Genomic DNA, 20,085 nt, shown 5'->3' on the forward strand with positions numbered 1-20,085 from the left:
AAACACTCTCGCTTCCTCTTCTCTTTCCTCTTGCTCTTCTTAATGACACGTTTTATCAATCTTCTCATCTCTCTCCTCCAAATGTAAATCCAAGAAAGGTGTATACTACACGGCCAGTAGTGGCACAAGATTATGGAGAAGTACTCTAAGTTAATGTAATCATCCAATATAGGAGCAAGAGTGGTCTTTCCATACCCATCGGTGGTCTTTGTGCTGGGGCCATATTAGGCTGATATATGTACATGGGTTGTCCTCTTTATCTTGTTCTTCCTCGGTGGTGGTGGATAGAGGACCCTCTTCTTCTCGATCGTGTGGCTCTATAGTGACAATACCAGAGTTTTTGTCTCCTTTTCTAGCTTCTTGCTTGTGAATCATAATGGTGGGAGGAGGAGCCTTAGTGGCAATGGCAGGACTTTTGGCCACCTTCTTCTCCATCTCTACCTTGCTGCTCTTCAATGGTGATAGAGGGACTTTTGACTCCCACTCCATCTTAATGCTCATCATCCATGATGGGAGGAGGGTCTTATTGCTCTTAACCTATAATATGAGGTTTGTATTGTTGTTTTTTTATCTAAAATAGAAGGAGAGGTATGTTCATGGGGGTACTCCATGATGGTACAAGAGTGTGCGAGAGTGCAAGAGAGAGAGAGAGAGAGAGAGAGAGAGAGAGAGAGAGAGAGAGATCTAGGATTGAAGTTTGACTTTTAACTTTTATAGTGACAAAATTTATTCGAAAAATCCCTTCATTATAAATTGCCCATAAATATCAATGTATACATTCAAATGTCGGGGATCCACTTAGAACCCCATTGCACTTGTCCCATCATCCATTCTCACATTCCCTCTTGCGCAATTGATGCAAGGTACCCTTGTGTTTGATATTTACTCGCTTCTTTCCCAAATGTTTTAGCTTAACACTAGGTTGGTAACTTAACAGGACATAAAAGTGTCCTTTCAGGGTTTTGAACAAAACCTCCAAAACCATAGTAGATCCATTCACTTTGTAAAATCCTTTCATTAAGTTATAGTTCAAGGCCTACTACACATGGAAAAAATAATAAACTTGTAAAAGTTCTCATCTTTTGGTCACACCCAGCCTCCAAAGTTGATGGACCAGGACATTTTCATCAAAACAGTCATTCTTATGTTTTGTTGCATAAAAATAAGATTAGTAATTTTTGTAGGACTTGAGATAAATTCCCTAGTTAACTTCAATGGGTTGGTGATTAGAACATATGAATGCTTCTCACTCACTATTTTTTGTTTTTCCAAAATAAATAGGTACAAAAAAGTTGAATTTTTATCGATCTGTTAACCTATCATCAAAGTTTCTATAGCCACGCTCAATACAAATAATATATGCATGTTTTCTTAGTTCCCTGTTGTCCTTTAGGTTCATAAGGATCCATGGAGCATGTCAAAAGAATAATACATCTCTTACCAAGGGGAATCTTGGGGACAAAGATGAAGTGCTAAATACAGCAAACATGAAAAAACTGGGTTCAACATTATGAGTTGTAGAATCCCATAGAAACTATTCAATATCTAGCCAAATTTGATCCTTATGACTAGATATGGTTACTACCTACAAAATGTATATAGTTGTCACAAGAAACTAGAAATATTGAAAAAGCTATACTTGATATACTAGAATGTTTCGTTTTCTTCTATAATTGAGAAAATCAACCATCGTTGTGTACTATGCAAAATAGGGTATTAGGTGCCCCAAAACTCAAGGAATATTAGCTTTATGTTACAATATGCGACATAGAAAATCAAAACTGCATTTGGATATCATGAAAGCCACCAAAAAAATCATAGAAGAGCTAAAATTGGCTAAAAACCAGGATTTGACAATTTTTGTAATTTGGTCAACTTACAACTTTAACATTTATTTATCCATAGAATCATCAGGACATGTTGAGGACTACTAAAAAAAGTTATCTAGCATTATAGACCTCACAAACATGAATTCTAGAGTGGTATAGTTGCAAAAAGTTAAAAAAAGCCAAAAACACGACCCGTTTTTTCACACAGTTTAGGTTGTGAAATGTTGTGCAAGGACAAGGTTAAAGATGGAATTGATATTCCAAAAAAATATATGTCAAGTTTTTTTCAGCTCATGAGACAACTTTCTAGATAGATAGAACCTCAAAATCCATTTTGGAACTCTTGATATAATTCAAGGAAAATCGTCACTTAACAGGACATAAAAGTGTCCTAGGACATAAAAGTGTCTCATTACCAACCTAGTGTTAAGAGACAAGTTACCATGGGATTTATGTTCTTGCCCTCATTTAGCTCTCTATAGAAACAATCAAATATCTCCTGCAAAGCACTACTCCAAACTATGCCGCCACCATGCCATGTATTTTTAAAATATATAGCATTTGCTTGGTATTATGAGCTTTCCATTCCTTGGTTGCTCCACATTGCAAGAGTTCCATTCTCATCTCAAGAATATAGTTTTCAAACAATATATTCTTCAATTAGATAAAGAAAAAGTAAGGTGCTACCCAAGCATCTATTAATTACTCTAATGCATCCATGACACAATGTAGTATGTAATGTGTGTTTTCCCCCATTATTCAACCATTTGCTTATTAGACCTATAGATGGGATCCTTAATGTCTCAACTTTCACATCACTCAAATAAAGCTTGTCCAGGAATTTGATTATTCTATTAGATGACTTTGACACACGAGCACATTTGAGGCCCATTGGTACAACATTTTCTTTGTATGTTGTGACGTTATATACTTCCTTCCAAATTTCAAATTTAGTGTGGCTCGTTGCATCAAAGTGATTTGAAAGTAAATGTCTTGTCTTTGAATCACCCATGCAAATCTGAGTGGAATTTGATTTCTTCACATCCTTTGTAAGGGTTACCACTCCCCCATGAAGTCCTATGCTTACTTGATCAAATTTTCTTCAGAGCGTGAATTGCCTCCTTTTGTCTTTTGGTGGGTTTATGCTGCATGCATAGTTCACATGGAGCATGGTTAACCTATTTAGAATTCAAGTGTGCATGTAGAGTACGCACATGTACTTGACAAAGTGCAATGTCAAAAATTGGATTCCAATATGAGTCCTCTGTGTCACAAAAAGGAGGGTTGATGATGTCATATCCTACAATTCCATTGAGCACTCCACAGATAGTTTTTTTTGTGTTATCTCGCTTGCACTTTATTCTCTTGCACTTGTCTTCTTTTTCCCTCTACCATCTATAGGTCCTTTCTCAACACTTGTAACGTCCATCGACACCTTTAGATAATAGGAAAAAGGACTATAAGTGAAAAGAGTTTGTGCTCCATGTTTACATCTCAACATACATTTAGGAATTTCTATGTCTTCTTCTAAATTCCATTCAATGTCAAACATCCCTACTCACGAAAAATGATGTTGGTGCCCATTCCCTCGATGGTGGACAATATCTTGATTGCGTTATTGAGTGAAGTACCACCTCAAGCCGTAATGATGTTAGCCACCAAATATTGTTCTTTGATATTTATGCTTAACTCCACTTTGTTACTTCTCCACAACCTTCTCTATTACTTTCTCAGATTGTAGTAACTTCTTCCTCAGATGCTAATCATAAGCGTCGAAGTAATGTGCTCCACCCGTTGACCTATTGAAATTAGGGTTGCAAAGATGCACACACAAGCTTGGACAAGATGAACAAGCTTAAGGCACACAACAAACAATGTATTGCATATTTCACAAATAGAAGGATAATATAAACCTAGAGTGATGGACATATATACAATGCAAGGGGAAAAAGACCTCTAATGAGGGAAGAAGTACCCCAACATTCTTAAGTGTGTTCACACAAATCACTATCCCATATATGGTAGCAAATCTACCTAGGAGTGATGCACTGAATGAGAGATGTCACATAGTGTATGGGAAAGTGTCATGTCCTAAGGACGTGATCAATTCACAAAGGAAATCAAATCCCCGTGAAGTGATGTTGTGAATGAGAGTTGGCACATACTATATAGGAAAGTGTTTTACCTAAGGACATGATCAATAAACAAAGGGAATCAATCCCAAAGCTTTGTAGGAAGCTTCAAACTTCTCACATGGAAATTTCTTTGTGAATAGATCCACAAGGTTTCCCTATGTCAGCACATAAGCCAAGATGATTTCTCATGCTCAAAGTCTCTTTTTGACATACTGATAGTATTACACCTTAATGTGCTTTGTGTGAGTATGAGAAACTCGATTTTTTCTATCTGTCAATGCGCTTTGACTATTAGTGTAGATGATCTTGATAATGTCATGTCCAACACCCAAGTCAACCATAAGGCATTTGATCCATACACACTCAATTGTAGCTATGAAGATTGCTCTATACTCACTCACTGCTGAAATTGGCCATAGTAGGTTGCTTTCTGATTGACCACAATATACATAAACTGTTGAGAATGAAACAAAAACCACTTGTGGACACTCGTATGTCATAACAACCAATCCATTCTGATCCAAAAAAGCATGCAAATCTAGCGACAATGATCTCCCTGGGATAAAACAACCCAAGATATAAATTGTTACTTAAGTAGCAAAAGATGTTTTTGACAGTCTACCAATGCTTAGACCCTGGGCTATGCATAAATTGATATATCTAATAATATCTGGCCTATTATTGCATACATAGATGAGGTATCCACTGATAAAGAGTGACTTTTGCAAGATCTTGAGCATCATCAAGAATTAATTTCAAATCTGTTTGCATTGTAATAACAATAGGTTTTCATTGTAGTAGCAAGAGTGACATCTGTAAGATCTTAGTATTGCAAAGACTCAATTTCAAACATATTTTCAGTGTAGTAGCAATGTGTTTACACTCCTCGGGTCTAAACTTACATAGTATTGTCTTTATATATCTTGCTTGGCACAAAGCAATATCTCCATCACAATGCTTAAATTGTCTGACTAAGTAATGATATAAAAGCCCTTCGCCTTGAAAGTAGCATTCATTTCAGACTTGAATTTAGCAATGTGTGTCTCATTCATATCTACAATCCACAAATCAAATACATATAAAATGATGATGAGATATATCACCTCCATGTTTAACATACAAAGTGATTTTAATCCGAATGTTACAAATTCCTTGGTTAACCAAATGAGTGTCAGCTTTCTCATACCAAGCACGAGGAGACTGCTTCAACCCATACAAAGCTTTCTAATATTTGCACATTTCAGTTTCATGGCCTTTCTCGACAAAACAGTGAGGCTCTATTATATATACTTCCTTCACCATATCACCATTCAAGGAAGGAGTAATAATATCTAATTTATGTACATTCCATCCAAAATAAGCTGGAAATGCACTTAGAAAATGAGCAATAGTCACACAAACAGTGAGAAAAAATATGTTCATAGTCAATGCCTTGTTGCTATCCATAACCTTTTGCAAAAAGCCTAGCCTTGTAACGACCGATCTCACCATCTGACTTACTTTTCAACTTGTAAACCCACTTCATACCAATGGCCTTTTATTAGAAGACAAATCATATAAAGTCCATGTTTCATTTTGAGTGCATCATATTCTGATTGCACTGCAGCCATCCAACTCTCTAAATTTTGTGTTTCATCAAAAGAAAGGATATCTCTTCAGTACATGAAGTAGAAATAGCCAAAGCATAACAATTTTATGCATATACTCACAGATGTCTATGTAATCATGTTAATGTATCACGTGAGTCTAGTAGGAGAATTTTTTAATGTCAAAATTTTAGTGAATTTAATAAAGATACATTAATAAAAAGAATTTCAATATTCCATTTTGTAAAATTTCCTAAACTAACGAGTCGTTTTATTCATTCAAACATGTTAACAAAGAGGTTTTTAAACCCCCTTCTTCCTCCCCCCGAATGCATATTATATAGGGGAGTTTCTCAATAGTATACTCATTGAGTGCATATGATGTATAGCGAGAACGTGAAAGAGTACCACTAGACATAGATGCATCTAATGTAATTTAATGTCACAAAAAGTATGTGCTGGTCATTTTTACATACCTCTAGCCTCTCCATCCTCAACCCTTTTGAGCTCAAGTAGATCATTTGTATATGTATCAGTAATAGACTGAACTGTAACATTCTTCAAAATCCCCATAAGCTGTATATTTGTCTCATTCGAACTTACATTCACCATTAAAAAGAGGCAACAAAGTGTCATAAATGTCTAATAATAATTAAACTATTGTCTCTGATACATGATAATAACGGCTAAACAGAATCCTCCATAAATACATCTCCTCGTAAAACCAAGATATATTTTGTTTACGGATAATTAACATGTAACCTTTGCTTTTAAGACTGTAATCGATAAAAATGCATTTGATAACCTTATAATCCAATGTTTTATGGTGCATTTAATAACCTCTTCCTTCTTGGCTTCTTTGGACTTCAACTTAGAATATTACTTGATCAAGTGATGATTAGCCTTATAATAATGACAAAGTATCTTCTTCTTATCTTTTTCATAGAAATTCCTAGATGAATTGTTGTTAACAGAAGTATTAGACATAGGTAACCTGCTACTTATAGAAGAACCTTAAAAAATGAATATATTATCGTTACCAATTCTTCTCTAAGCAACAATAAAAGTCTCTTCAACTGCACGTTGTTTATTCTTGTTCTTTCTTGAAAGTGACTCATGTAATAGCAATGCACATAATGCATCAAACTTGTCATCTTGAGGGCCTTCTTGGATCATAAATCTCCAAGTACTAGCAAAAGTCCTGTAAGAGTCTGGCAACGCATCGAGAATAGTTTGTACAAGTGATATTTCTAAAATAACTTCCCCTACAAAAATGATTTGCTCATTGATATCCTTGATACCAACAAGAAAAGTGTCCATGTAATCTTTCTCTTGTATAATCTTCAACTTCAGCTCTTTACACAACAATGAAAAAATTTTAGCCTCATTGCAACTTGCCTAAAGACCAATTAGAGTATCCTAATCCTATTCTAATGATTTTGTTGAAGGAATGTAAGGAGTAATAGTACAGTTTATAGATAATGCAATAATTGCATGAGCATGTGTATCTCGTGCATCCCAATGAGATTGCTCAATCGTTAACAAAATAGCTATAGCAAACATATATATATTACAACCTCCAACATTCTTAACAGAGCATGTGTCCAGAACATTCTCAACAGAGCATGTATCAATACCATGTATAGTATTCTAGATGCCCTTTGATACAAGAACATTATGTAAGCCTAGATTGGATAGTTATCTCCATCTAATTTATCCTTAGTAGCATATATCTTGAAAGCATTCGTGTTGCTATCAACCATGGCGACTAATTGCACGTAATGTGCCCGAAAGAGGAAAAACAAAATACGATTAACACATGCCATATAGCAAAATCCGAAGAAGATTGTAAGGGTCATGTTTTGCAAAGTTTTTCTTGTAGTTGAGCCCGAAAGAAAATTGTAAGCACACCAATCTGTACAAGCTCCCTTGAAGTAGTCTATCTATAGATGCTCGTCAAAGATGTAAAAAAAATATGACAACATAAGCCAAGGGGTTTGCTTGATAATAAGAGGACGTGATCAACTCTAATACCAATTGTTGGAATTAGGGCTACAAAGATACAAACACAGCTTGGAGAAGATGAATAATACCAAGATACACAAAAAAGATTGTATTGCTTAAAGCACAAATAGAAAGATAAGATAGCCCTAGAGTGATGGCTATGTATACAATCCACGAGAGAAAAAATATCCTAGTGAGAAAAAATGTGCCCCTGCAATTCTACGTGTGTTCACATACATCACTACCATATATATGGTAACATGACCTTTGACCACTTTACACTTATTGAGTTTGAGAGCAAATATTTTTTTTTATTTCCATGCATCTCCTCGAGACTGAGGTCAAAAAATTGATTTGTTGCCTGTTAAAGCACATCCACCTCAAGCAACACGTAATTGAATTGATTGTAATGAAATGACTTTGTATAATGCAATGGCATTGTGTCTTCTATTGGGGTATAAAGCCCAATGTGATCGCCCAGGTAAGTGGGCGGGCCGCCAGGTATGTACACATATTCTTTCTGTGAAAACCTAATAAGAACTCACTATGCTCTACACATTACAATAGAGCGAGTTCACCATATCGTCGTGCTCTTCTTCTCGCACTCTCTCGTGTCGCACTTCCACTCGTACTCCTTCAACTGGTATCAGAGCTCAGATCGAGGCTCGGGGCAACATTTGCAAGTAGCCAGATTCACCTGCTCAGATTGGAGTGAGATTCATTCTGAGGTTATCTTGGCCACCGTTTGGCTTCGACAAAGATCTGTGTAGGCCATTTTCGACTACGTGGTCTCGGTGGATGCAGATCTGACTCTGCAAATTTTGGGGTTTCGGCCTACGACTACAAGTACTAAGGATATCTGCACTTCTAGAGTACTGATTTGTAGCTATTTACACAACGAATAATGGCTTACAGTTCTTGGAGGCGTCACATACGACACGGGCGCACCTACACACAGACTGTAGGCGACATCCACCCGTTCATCAAGTAGCTTGTGTTTGCTGCTTGATATTCCATATTTCATCCTGACATTGCAGGTACTTCCACATGGGATGTATTGTCAGAGATGATGTATGTCTGTTGAGGGTTTGTTGGCTCTGAGTCACGCAACAAACAACCGCCGCAGCGGTTACAGCATACAGTGGGAAATTTGTGGATGTATGACTTTGTGGGAAGTTTATGTACTGTCAGATTTACTGCAGCCTTTGTTGAGGGTCGACTGAGGTTTTATTGAGGTGGGAGATTCTCGAATGTTGAGATCCTTTCGGTGATACAGGTCTTGGAGCGATCCCTCGAGCACCCTTAGATAGGCAGCTAGGATGTATTGACTGTGAGTTAGACAGTTGGGATTGCATCTTTGCTTTACTGCCGTTGAGGCATTGTCGCAGTCTATGCTTACAAGACAGTGACAGGACAGTGAGAGACAGTACAGGTGCAGGACAGGTTTACCCACAGCTTACAGTGTTAGAGAGACAGTGGTTTTTTGAGCTGTTTTTAGTACACCAGAGCCATTTTACAAAGGAGACTCTGCCGAAATTTCTGCAGAATCTGAAGCTTTATTGGTTCATTTAACAGGTTGATATTGGTTCAGAGGTCATTTTACAGGGGAAACTCTGCCGAATTTTTCCCAGGAAAGTAAACTACTGTGAAGCGTAGCTATGGCTGGATCACAGGACACTACTCTTTACAATATCAAGAAGCTGGATGGAACCAATTTCCCATTGTGGAAGAAGCAGATTTGGCATGTGTTGGTACAAAAGAAGCAGATAAAACCTATAAAGCTCAAGGGGATAAAACCACAAGATATGGACGAAGATGAATGGAGCGAAATGGATGAATTGGCACTTTCTACCACTATGTTGACTTTGGCAGAAAGCGTTTACTTCAATGTAGCAGACGAGATGTCGGCTTATCAAGCATGGACAAAGCTGAGTGATCTTTATGAGAAGTAGAGTGCAGCTTCACTGGTATACTGGCTTAAGAAGCTTGTTGACTTGAAGATGAAAGAAGGGACACCTATGTCCAATCATCTGAATGAATTCAACACCATCTACAGTGAGTTGTCAGCTCAAGGTGTCAAGTTTGATGAACGTGTTAGAGCTATGTTCTTGTTGATTACATTGCCGGAAAGTTGGGACACTTTTCGCACAGCTTTGAGTAATTCTACACCTCCAGATGGTTTGACCATAGCAGGTGTAGAAGGCAGTCTCCTTACTGAAGAAACCAACAGAAAGACAATGGACAAAGGCAAAGGAACAGCCTTAGTTGTCAGGGGAAGGACCAAAGAAAAGTAAACAGGTGGAAAGAGGGATCAGTCTCGTAGCAAGTCCCGCAGTGCTAAAGGCAAGAGTGACATAGAATGCTACCATTGTGGCAAGAAGGGTCCCATGAAAAGAGACTGCAGAGAATGGAAAGCAAAAAAAGGCAAAGAGAAAGCAGAAGACCATGGTGAGAAGAACAAGTCCTCAGTGAAGATTCAAGAAATAAATGTGACAAACATTGTTGCAGAGGATGACAGTCTAGTGTCAGGAGATATCTACTTCTTGAAAAATACAATGGACTCAGCTCTTCTTACAGCATCTGATGGAAATTCACTGAGTGAATGGATTATAGACTCAGGGGCATCACTTCATGTGTCTCCAAACAAGGAGTGGTTTACCTCTTATGTGACCACTAAAGATCATGTTCGGCTAGGCAATGGGCAGACATGTGAGATCTTAGGTGTTGGATATGTTCAATTGAAGTTTCAGAATGGCTCTTCTTTCACGCTGAAGAATATGAGACATATTCCCGCAATTACAAAGAGCTTGATCAGCACAGGTTTACTTGATGATGCTGGCTACGTCACCACTTTTGGACAGAACATGTGGAAGATATCCAATGGTTCTATGACAGTAGCACATGGAGTAAAGTCTACAGGACTTTACATGATTTATGTATCAATGTCTCTAAAAATGTAATCAATGTAACCGAGCAGCCGAACGTTTCTTTGTGGCATAGCCGGTTAGGACATATGTCCAAGAAGGGAATGGAAATCTTGTCTCGTTCTGGTTATTTGCCTGGCTTGTCATTTAATGATTTTGAATTTTGTGAACATTGTCTGTATGGTAAGCAAACACAGCAGCCACATATGCATAGAAGCAGTAGAAGAGATACACAGTTGGCACTTGTTCATAGTGATTTGTGTGGACCTATGCCTAACCTATCTCTAGGGGGAGCTTCTTACTTTATGACATTTATAGATGATTACTCGAGGAAAGTATGGGTTTACTTTCTCAAGCACAAGGATGAAGCGTTTAGTGTTTTCAAAACGTTTGTGACACTTGTGGAGAATCAGAGTGGCAAGAAGCTTAAATGCTTACGCACTGACAATGGTGGAGAGTATGTTTCAAAGGCCTTTCAGGACTTTTGTGAGTCAAAAGGTATAAAACGTGAACTTACTGCTCCTTACAATCCTCCTCAAAATGGTGTTGCTGAGAGGATGAATAGGACCATACAAGAGAAGGTCAGAAGTATGTTGTCTAATGCACAACTGCCAAATGGGTTTTGGGCTGAAGCTGTATCAACAGCTGTTCATCTTATAAATAGATCTCCTAGCAAGGTTTTGCAGAAGGATTCAATGGCAGAGATGGTATGGTCAGGCAAAATGCCCTCATACAAGCATCTCAGAGTCTTTGGCTGTGAGGCATATACTCATGTTCCAAAGGAATTTAGGAACAAACTTGAGCCAAAGAGTAGAAAGTGCATCTTTCTAGGCTATGGTAATTCTGGTGAGATGGAGTACAAACTTTGGGATCCCGAATCCAGAAAGGTTATCCGCAGCAATGATGTTCACTTTAATGAAGCCAAATATCATTCTAAACCAGAGAGGGTTGAGGAGATTAGAAGAGTTGTCTTCCAAGAAGATGGACCTGCACGTGTAAGACAAAATGTCAGGGCTCAAGAGGAGTAAGGACAGGATAGAGTGGAACCACAGGTTGTGGCTGAGCCTGAGCCACCTATTTTGCGTAGATCTGGACGTATCACGCGACCTCCTGATAGGTTTGTTCCATCTATGAACTATGTCATGTTGACTGATTGCAATGAGCCTTCATGTTACAAGGAGGCAATGCAAATGAAGGACTTCAGGATTGGCAATTGGCCATGCAGTCATAGATGACTGCTCTGCATAAAAACCAGACATGGAAGCTAGTTAAATTACCACATGGCAAAAAGGCTCTACCTTGTAAATGGGTTTACAGGTATAAGATCACCGCTCATGATAGTCAGTCAAAGTACAAAGCAAGGCTTGTTGCCAAGGGCTTTAAGCAAGAACAAGGCATTGAATTTGATGAAGTCTTCTCGCCAGTGGTCAAGATGACTACATTGAGATGCTTTCTTGCATTGGTTGCCATATTACATTTGGTGTTGCACCAAATGGATGTCAAGACAGCGTTCTTGCATGGTGATTTAGATGTGGAAATTTACATGCAGCAGCCAGAAGGGTTTGTTGAGAAAGGCAAGAAAGATTTGGTGTGTCAGTTGTTAAAGAGTCTTTATAGCTTAAAACAATCACCGAGGGCATGGTACCATAAGTTCCACAAGTTTATGCTTTCTCAAGGCTACAAACGTAGTGAGTTCGATCACTGTCTATATACAAAGAAGGCTAAGGATGGCAGTTGGTTGATCCTTATTTTGTATGTGGATGACATGTTGATTGTTGGCAAGCACTTGGAAGAAATTTCAGCTTTGAAGTCAAAGATGGCAAAATCGTTTGACATGAAAGACATGGGTGAGGCAAGTCATATACTTGGTATGCGCATTGAGAGAGACAGATCAAATAAGTTGATTTGTTTATCTCAAACAGAGTATATTGACAAGGTTTTGCAACGTTTCAATATGGAGAAGGGAAAGGCATTGAGTGTTCCATTGCCACCATATGTGAAACTTAGCAAACAAGATTGTCCTGTGTCTGAGGAAGAACAGTCTGAAATGGATAAGATTCCATATACATCTGCAATGGGTAGTTTGATGTATGCAATGATTGCTACTCGCCCAGACATTGCATTTGCAGTGGGAGTAGTAAGTCGATACATGTCAAACCCAGGCAAGAAACATTGGGAGGCAGTGAAAGGAATATTGAGATACCTGAAAGCTACAAAGAGTATGTGCATATGCTATGGGAGTCAGGAGCTAAGTGTAAAGGGTTTTACAGACTCAGAATATGCAGGTGACTTAGACAACCAAAGGTCTACGTCAGGGTATGTCTTTACATTGGCTGGTGGAGCAGTATCATGGCGTTCTAGATTACAAGATTGTGTTACTCAATCTACTACAGAGGCTGAATATGTTGTAGCATCAGAGGCATGCAAAGAATCAATTTGGCTTAATCGACTAGTAACAGATTTGGGAATCAAAGAAGAGATGCCTGTGTTATATTGTAATAGTCAAAGTGCTATACAATTGGCTCTCAATCCAGTTTATCACTCAAAGACAAAGCATGTGGATGTGAAGTATCATTTCATCAGGGAAATGCTCGAGGATAAGCAACTTCAGCTTGTCAAAGTTCACACCACAGAAAATCCTGTTGATCTACTTACAAAAGGACTTCCCTCAGAGAGCTTTGCGCATTTTCGCAAGCAGTTAGGTGTAGGGTAGTACATCACTTCTCTACATCTCTTGTATATTAGCTTGTATAGTAGCTTCTCTCACACTTAAAGTACCACATTGGACTTTAAGTGGGAGGTTGTTGGAGTATAAAGCCCAATGTGGTCGCCCAGGTAAGTGGGCGGGCCGCCAGGTATGTACACATATTCTTTCTGTGAAAACCTAATAAGAACTCACTATGCTCTACACATTACAGTAGAGCGAGTTCACCATATCGTCGTGCTCTTCTTCTCGCACTCTCTCTCGCGTCGCACTTTCGCTCGTACTCCTTCATCTTCGACACACTTGAAACCACAAGACATGGTTAGAATGTATTCATTCATTGATTTTCTTCCCATTTGGATGTTGTATTGACTTGGGCGCAAGACTTCATAATACCCTTTGCATGCAATGCTAAAGTGACTGAGCGGTATATGGCTCTATAGACTTTTCAATTGATACCTCTTGAATCACATATGTTGGGCATCTCTCTTGAGTGACAAGGTGTTGTATCTCTTGCAAGAAATGTGATAGTAAAATTTTTTGTATCCTCTCATTAGACAGACTATATATAATCTTGATAATATCCCTTTCGTGTACAGTATACTATAACGGCAAAGCGTGTACCTCATCCTTTTCATCCTTTTCTCCATTACACTCTACCCTTGCTTTGACACATACCCTACCACATAACACTCACCTAGTGGTCTACAAAAAAATTGCATGATGCAACGACATTGAAACAATGAGAGCATTGTTTATCTTGCTACACAGAGAGCCCCTCTATTCTTGGCGATTTCTACTATTTTTTCCTTTCTCTACCTCACATGAAAGCCAATGGAAAGATGTGTAAAGTGGTCCACGCAACAACCAATGTTGCGAGTGCAGGGTCGGAGGTGAATATAGTTATCTCTGACTTGATCAATTAGGCAGGGCTCACGCTCTTCAAGTTTTCTTCTTTGGATAGACACCTGTGAGATTACCAAACTCATCCTTTTGTTTTCCTCACTGGAAGAGGTTTGAATCTAGTCAACTGCATGTTCCACTTTCTTTGTCCTTACAATCTCTTCTAAGTAGAGGACATGCAATCTTCCACAATATCCAAGTAGATTGTTGAACCCATTACCGATAAACCTCACAAGATCAATGATGTTAGTCAATGGTGGAGTAGCACCAGAAGTTGGGTCAGGTGAATAGAGATTCTCCTCTAGCCATAGGTCGATGACTTTGGCTCCGACTATTCGAAGCTACACATGTGGAAGGATAATACGCTTGCTGCATAAAATAGTAGACTCTATGGATGAAAGGATATGTATATGGAGAAGGAGACTAGAGAGAACGAGAATATGCTTTGGCTTCTTGAGCTTAGAGCATGGAGATGGAGAGAGGGGACAAGCAAGGTGGTGGAGATGGAGGTGAATAATGACTTTGGTGAGAGATTGACAGATGGAATTGGAGATATAGATAAAGATGGTTCAGATCTCATAGTTATGGCTTGTAGAGAGAGAATGGTGGTCGATAGAGATTGAAAGGTGGAAATGGAGATGGTGCGGATCTCGTAGGGCTTATAGAGAGAAAATGGTGGTGGATAGAGATTGGAGGGTGGAAATGGAAATGGAATGAAGATGGTGTAGATCTACTAGCTCCTTGAAAAGTAGAATTTAAAAATGGACAAACATTTGAAGAGTAGAAAGGGTATAAAAAGAAAGACATGGTTTGGGGGATTGTGGAATATTTATCTATGGCAGCCTAAAAGTATCTCTTAGGTAGTTAAGGCTACAATCCTTGAATGTAATCATTATCTCCCTTTTTGGATAGGCTCTATTTTGTAAAGACAAAAATTTGTATTTTTACATCTATATTCTTAGGTTTGATCAAAATAAAATTAAGAGTTAAACATTTTACTAAGCGTCCGAATAATAGGACCCATGAAGACTCTTGAGGCCTAGTTACCTCACTTTTTGGCTAGGCTCTATTTTGTATAAATAAAAATACGTATTTTTATGTCTATATCCTTAGTCTTGATCAAAATGAAATTAAGATTTAAGAATTTTACAAAACGTCCAGATAATAGGACCCATGAAGACTCTTGAGGCCCTAATGCACGTGGCACATGCACTTTCACCCATGAAAAACCTCAAGGGGAACAAGAGGATCCATGATATTGTGTCCCAAACCCCTCTAAGGGATGTACAACAGAGGAGGGAAAGAAATGCAAGTTCATAGATCAAAGTCGTCTCTCGAAACATCAAGGCTATCTAACCCAGCTAAAGCCAACCGAGCCACAACTTGGATTAGACTGAATCGGGTTGATATCATCCATGGAAGTCAAGTGGAAGGAACTATCAAATCTCAATGGACCCTGCATTGTTGTTGGAGACTTTGCTATGGTGGAGTTAATTGAGGACCATTACCTATCCAAGGGCACGATTATCACACGTGCAAGAGAAGCCTAGTTAAGAGTCCCTCAAAAGACAAACTTCAGTCTCAAGACATGTACCAAGAAGCAAATTTTACCTAAGAAAGTTATATCAAGGGAGATGATCTAGTAAGAAAAAATAAACTAGATAGATGCTACATTTAAGTGTCTTTGGCTACAGATTTCAATTGTCTCAAAGCCCAATCTAAGTACACTAGCTCCTTCTTTGACCACTATCCTCTTTATATCATTATCGATGATAAGTCATCCAAAATTCAAAATCATTGGTGGCTCCATACCAATCCCTCTCTACTTGCCACCCCTTAAATTCAAGCTCAGGTCTCCCACATCTGGAAAATAGAATTTTACTCCCTCAAAAGCATCTAGAAAGTGTGGTCACACGCTGTAAAGGCCACTCAACAATATCTCACTCAAGCACAAAAAGGGGTAAATGTCAAAAGGAGGAGAAAAGAGAATCTCTATGATGAACATGCCTAGTTAGAGATATCTACTCTCGAACCTACAATTCAAAATCACATTACGAACATCCGTACCCAACTCAAGGCCAAGGAGAAATCGTAAATACACTAAACTATTCTTTAAAGAATGGTAGGCTAGGGTGGAAGATAAGCTTACAAAAGAGATGTTCAAATCCCTTAGGAGAAAAAATGGTTGTTAGATAGCCCTATTGTTTAAGATCTCTAATTCCCATAGCTCTAATATAGAAGAGATTGTGAGGTTCGCTACTAAGACCCACTTTCATATTTAGTTCAGCCTCGTTGAAGCATTTCCCAAGGCCTTTTGCTGGGAATTCCTATGGGCTTTGAAGTGCCTCTTAAGCATAGATGGGGTTGTGCACGTACCAGCTTCGAGAGGAAATTCAATACATGCATGGGATTCCAAGGTTCAATGGCAAGACAAACCTTTCTTGATCTTCTTTATTTCATGTTGACAGTCCCTAGATTCTCATCCACAACAAATAATCAAAACCTGTAATAACTTTTGGTGGGTAGGAGTCTGGAGACCCTTTCTCAGCTACGTTAGCTAAGATTAGGTGGAGTGTATACTGCTTCCCAAGGGTAAAGGATGTCTAGGCATCAAGGACCTAAACACTCTTTCCTCCTCCTCATATATAGTGAAAAAATTCATCTAACTGATGCTCAAGGATGGAAGGACCTACCACTCATGACCATCTTCGTCATTGATTATCGTATATCTCCAAGAGGGTCCGACCTAATGTGTTCCTTATGGAAATCATGGAATAGGTAGCAAGGTAACCTACGCATTATTTGGAACTCCTATGACACATCACAAGTCTCATGGTGGACTCCATTTGGTGGCCTACAATAATCTATGATCATGTCAACAAGGGCTCTTCTAGACTAGCTCTTAGGTTTCATAACAAAGGTCTTAAGATGTGGATAGACATATGGGATGGCGTAAAAAGGGATTGGGTCTCTAACCTTGACCTGTCTTCCCTCTATAGTCTTTGATTTTGGTAGCTAGTACAACTGATAAGAATAAAATACATGTTCTTTCCAGAGAATCTGAGGTGGACCTTGAGCATTAAGTCCCGCTCGATCCTCAGGCTTCAAACAAAAAAAATTCACTACCTGCACACTGCAAAGACACTCTAAACAGAAGAAAACAATAAAGGAAAATAAAGGAGAAGAAAAACACAAATGCACCAATGTGAAGTCAACACCTCTTTATATGCTCACAAACAGTCTTTAGACTTTCCACCTTCATAGGCTTTTCATTTCCTAACCTCACTAAGCACTTACGATGTTTTCAAAGGCTTTTTATTTTTCCTAGAGTGGGGAGACCTAATTGGGGTTTTTATTGTAACTTTGATCATTGTATATCTAAACGATATGTAAACCAATCACAAGGTCATCTGGAGTTTCATTTTATCTCTCCCTAATTAATTTGAAAAACATATTTATGGTTTTTTTATTTTTAAAAACTTGAGTCGCTCAAGATGACAGTCATTCCTAAAGCTTCAAACAATGTAGGCATTGACTCCATAACATAAAAAATATGCACTGTGGGACCTACAAGCGGAGTGATTTTTTCAAACAGGGAGTTAGCTAAATGTGGATGCTGTACAAAATAAGCAAAGGAAATGTTTAGGTGACGAATTGAGAAGGTAATGATATCAGGTGATGAGAATGGTGAGAGAGACAGAGAGGGTGGCTTACTTGGGACTTGCAAACTCGAAGAGCTTGCCAGTGGCGGAGAAGATGACGAGCGCGAGTTGGGCGTCGCAAAGCACAGACAGCTCGTACGCCTTCTTCAGCAATCCATTGCGTCTCTTGGAAAACGTCACCTGCCGGCTGGTCGTGTTCTCGATGCGCCGAATCTGTATTTTACCGCGTGCAGCACCACTGTTCATGTTATTCTGCATATTGCCAGCCGGTCCTCCCTTTACTGCTCCCTGTCCAGCTGAGCTCCTCATTTTCTGTCGTCTATCCATGCCCAGGGCCTGCGCACAGATATTGTTGACCTTACCGCCTACCGCAGCATTCATCGTGTGCGCATGAACGCCCCTTTCCATTCTCATCCCACCGCCTGCACCGGTAGCCTCTACTGTAAACCCGGCCATCCCTCGCCCTTGCCCAGTCTTGTCATCGCCATCGTCATAATCGTCGTCATACTCGTCTTCATCAATATTGCTGTTGCTGTGATACACGCATGGCAACGACCCCTGCAGCGCCCTTCCCTCCATCTCCATTTGTTCATGATGAGCGCCCTTCGATACTTCCGGACCGTCGATCATGATCCTTCGCATAAGTGTGTCGCGTGGGCGACCGTTGATGTCCGGATTCAGACATTGTGTGGTATTGTCCATGCAGCTGGCTGCCGGACCATCCCTAGTCATGATAACCTTGGCACTCACTCCCACCACTGCTGCCGCTGCACCGCTGCTCCCGAATTTCAGTGCCATTCTAGATCAGCGCTTACCCTCCTGTCGTAGTACGGCCTGTCACGCAGCATCATTCAACATTGAAACTTTGGTGGGTCAGTGTACAGTTAACTTTTAAGCTTAAAAGCGTATTGTGTGGACTGTAAGACAGTGTAAAGAGAGAGACATACAGTCTACTGTCTTACAGACAGAGAAAGGGCGAGGCTTTGGTAGTCACAAGGGCAACCCTACACTTGTCACGAGTCACAACCTAATTTATCAAGGAAACCCGTAGAGAGAGGGAGAGGGTAGGCAGATCAGATCCCAGTGGTCGGGGTGGAGGGGGGTCCGAAGACAGAGAGAGAGAGAGAGAGAGAGATCACAGACCAAGCTCTCAAGCAAACCTAGAGAGAGAGAGAGAGAGAGAGAGAGAGAGAGAGAGAAATTGTTAGTTTAATCGCTAGTCTGTGTGTGGGAGAGAGAGTTTAAGAGAGAGATATCTTCGTTGGTAATCGCTGGTCTGTGTGTGTGTGTGTGTGTGTGTGTGTGGGAGAGAGAGAGAGAGAGAGAGAGAGAGAGAGAGAGAGAGACGCTTTGTGTTATGCGTGAAAGAGAGATCGAATAGCTCAACTGTCTAATCTCATCTTGTGTGTGTGTGTGTGTGAGACACACAGAGAGAGAGAGAGAGAGAGCTTGCCTGCAGAGCTGCCAAAGCCTGGCTGGAGGTGGGTCTTGGCACCTGCTGCGATAAGATCGAAAGAGTAAAAGCAAGTGGGAGCCTGGGAGGGAGCTTGCTCATAAGGGAAAGAAAGAAGAGCGTAGCGGCGAGCGCAACAACAGTTAGATAATGACCCCAAGGGGAAAGCTTGCATTATTTGCCCTTTTGAAAGTTGGAAATCTGTAAAAAAGCAAAATGGCATGTGACCAAGAGCCCCCACCGCCATGAGTACCCTAGTTTGTGAATCCGTGCCCACGTGGCACGGTCTCATTGGATTCTACTCACTCGTTCAGCTTGGTACACCTTTGGCATAGGCCGTTTATAATGCTTGGTACCTCTCAGGTAAAATTTGTTTGCCCTCCCCAAAAAAAAGTTAAAAAATGAGACCAGGACAATGGTAGCGTAATTTTGTACCTTCCCCTTCTTGTGTATTTTTACCTCTCTCCATTATTGAAACCGGGTCCGCAAAAAGCGATCTATTTTCTAAATCCTACAGATTGAAAAATTTAGAGGTAAATTGTCTGGTTTTTACACTAATCTTTCAAGTAGATTCTGAATATAGTAGGTGAAACTTTTGAGCACCTTACCAAAATTTCTCTTTGGGACATGGCATCGAAAGAGACAATTGCCAGGCACAAGACTTAACTAGTGAGGCTTCTCATCATATTTGACGATCACCAAAAGAGATCAATTCATTGTCAATGCCAAATTACCGACGTCGTTTGACAAAGATCGTATATGCATTGCTAAAATTGGAAGGAGGTCCAAAAAAAATTACCAATCGAATTTTAAAATAATGGACATTTATTTAGACGTCTATATTGACGTTTTTTTCGATGCGCATATCGATGCTTATACAAACAC

At 39.5% G+C, this 20,085-nt stretch overlaps 1 protein-coding gene across 6 annotated transcripts in view; it reads right to left on the bottom strand.

Moving 5' to 3' along the window:
• LOC147449027 (uncharacterized) overlaps window positions 1–19,338 on the bottom strand; it is a 191,678-nt gene extending 172,340 nt beyond the window's left edge. For 5 of the 6 annotated variants that reach the window (XM_086521414.1, XM_086521413.1, XM_086521412.1 and 2 more), the window contains exons 1-2: window positions 19,201–19,338; window positions 17,800–18,581 (exon numbers count right to left, since the gene is read on the bottom strand). In XM_086521414.1, coding sequence (XP_086377540.1) covers window positions 17,800–18,545 — 746 coding nt within the window. In that variant the 5' untranslated portion in view covers window positions 18,546–18,581; window positions 19,201–19,338. Of the gene's footprint in view, window positions 1–17,799; window positions 18,582–18,694; window positions 19,054–19,200 lie in introns of those variants that run through there. The other variant, XM_086521410.1, reaches the window with a different exon arrangement.
• Between the last annotated feature and the right edge of the window lie 747 nt (window positions 19,339–20,085).

This window comes from Adiantum capillus-veneris, chromosome 10 (assembly GCF_014529385.1).
Source record: "Adiantum capillus-veneris isolate H3 chromosome 10, ASM1452938v2, whole genome shotgun sequence".
Lineage (NCBI taxonomy): Eukaryota > Viridiplantae > Streptophyta > Polypodiopsida > Polypodiales > Pteridaceae > Adiantum > Adiantum capillus-veneris.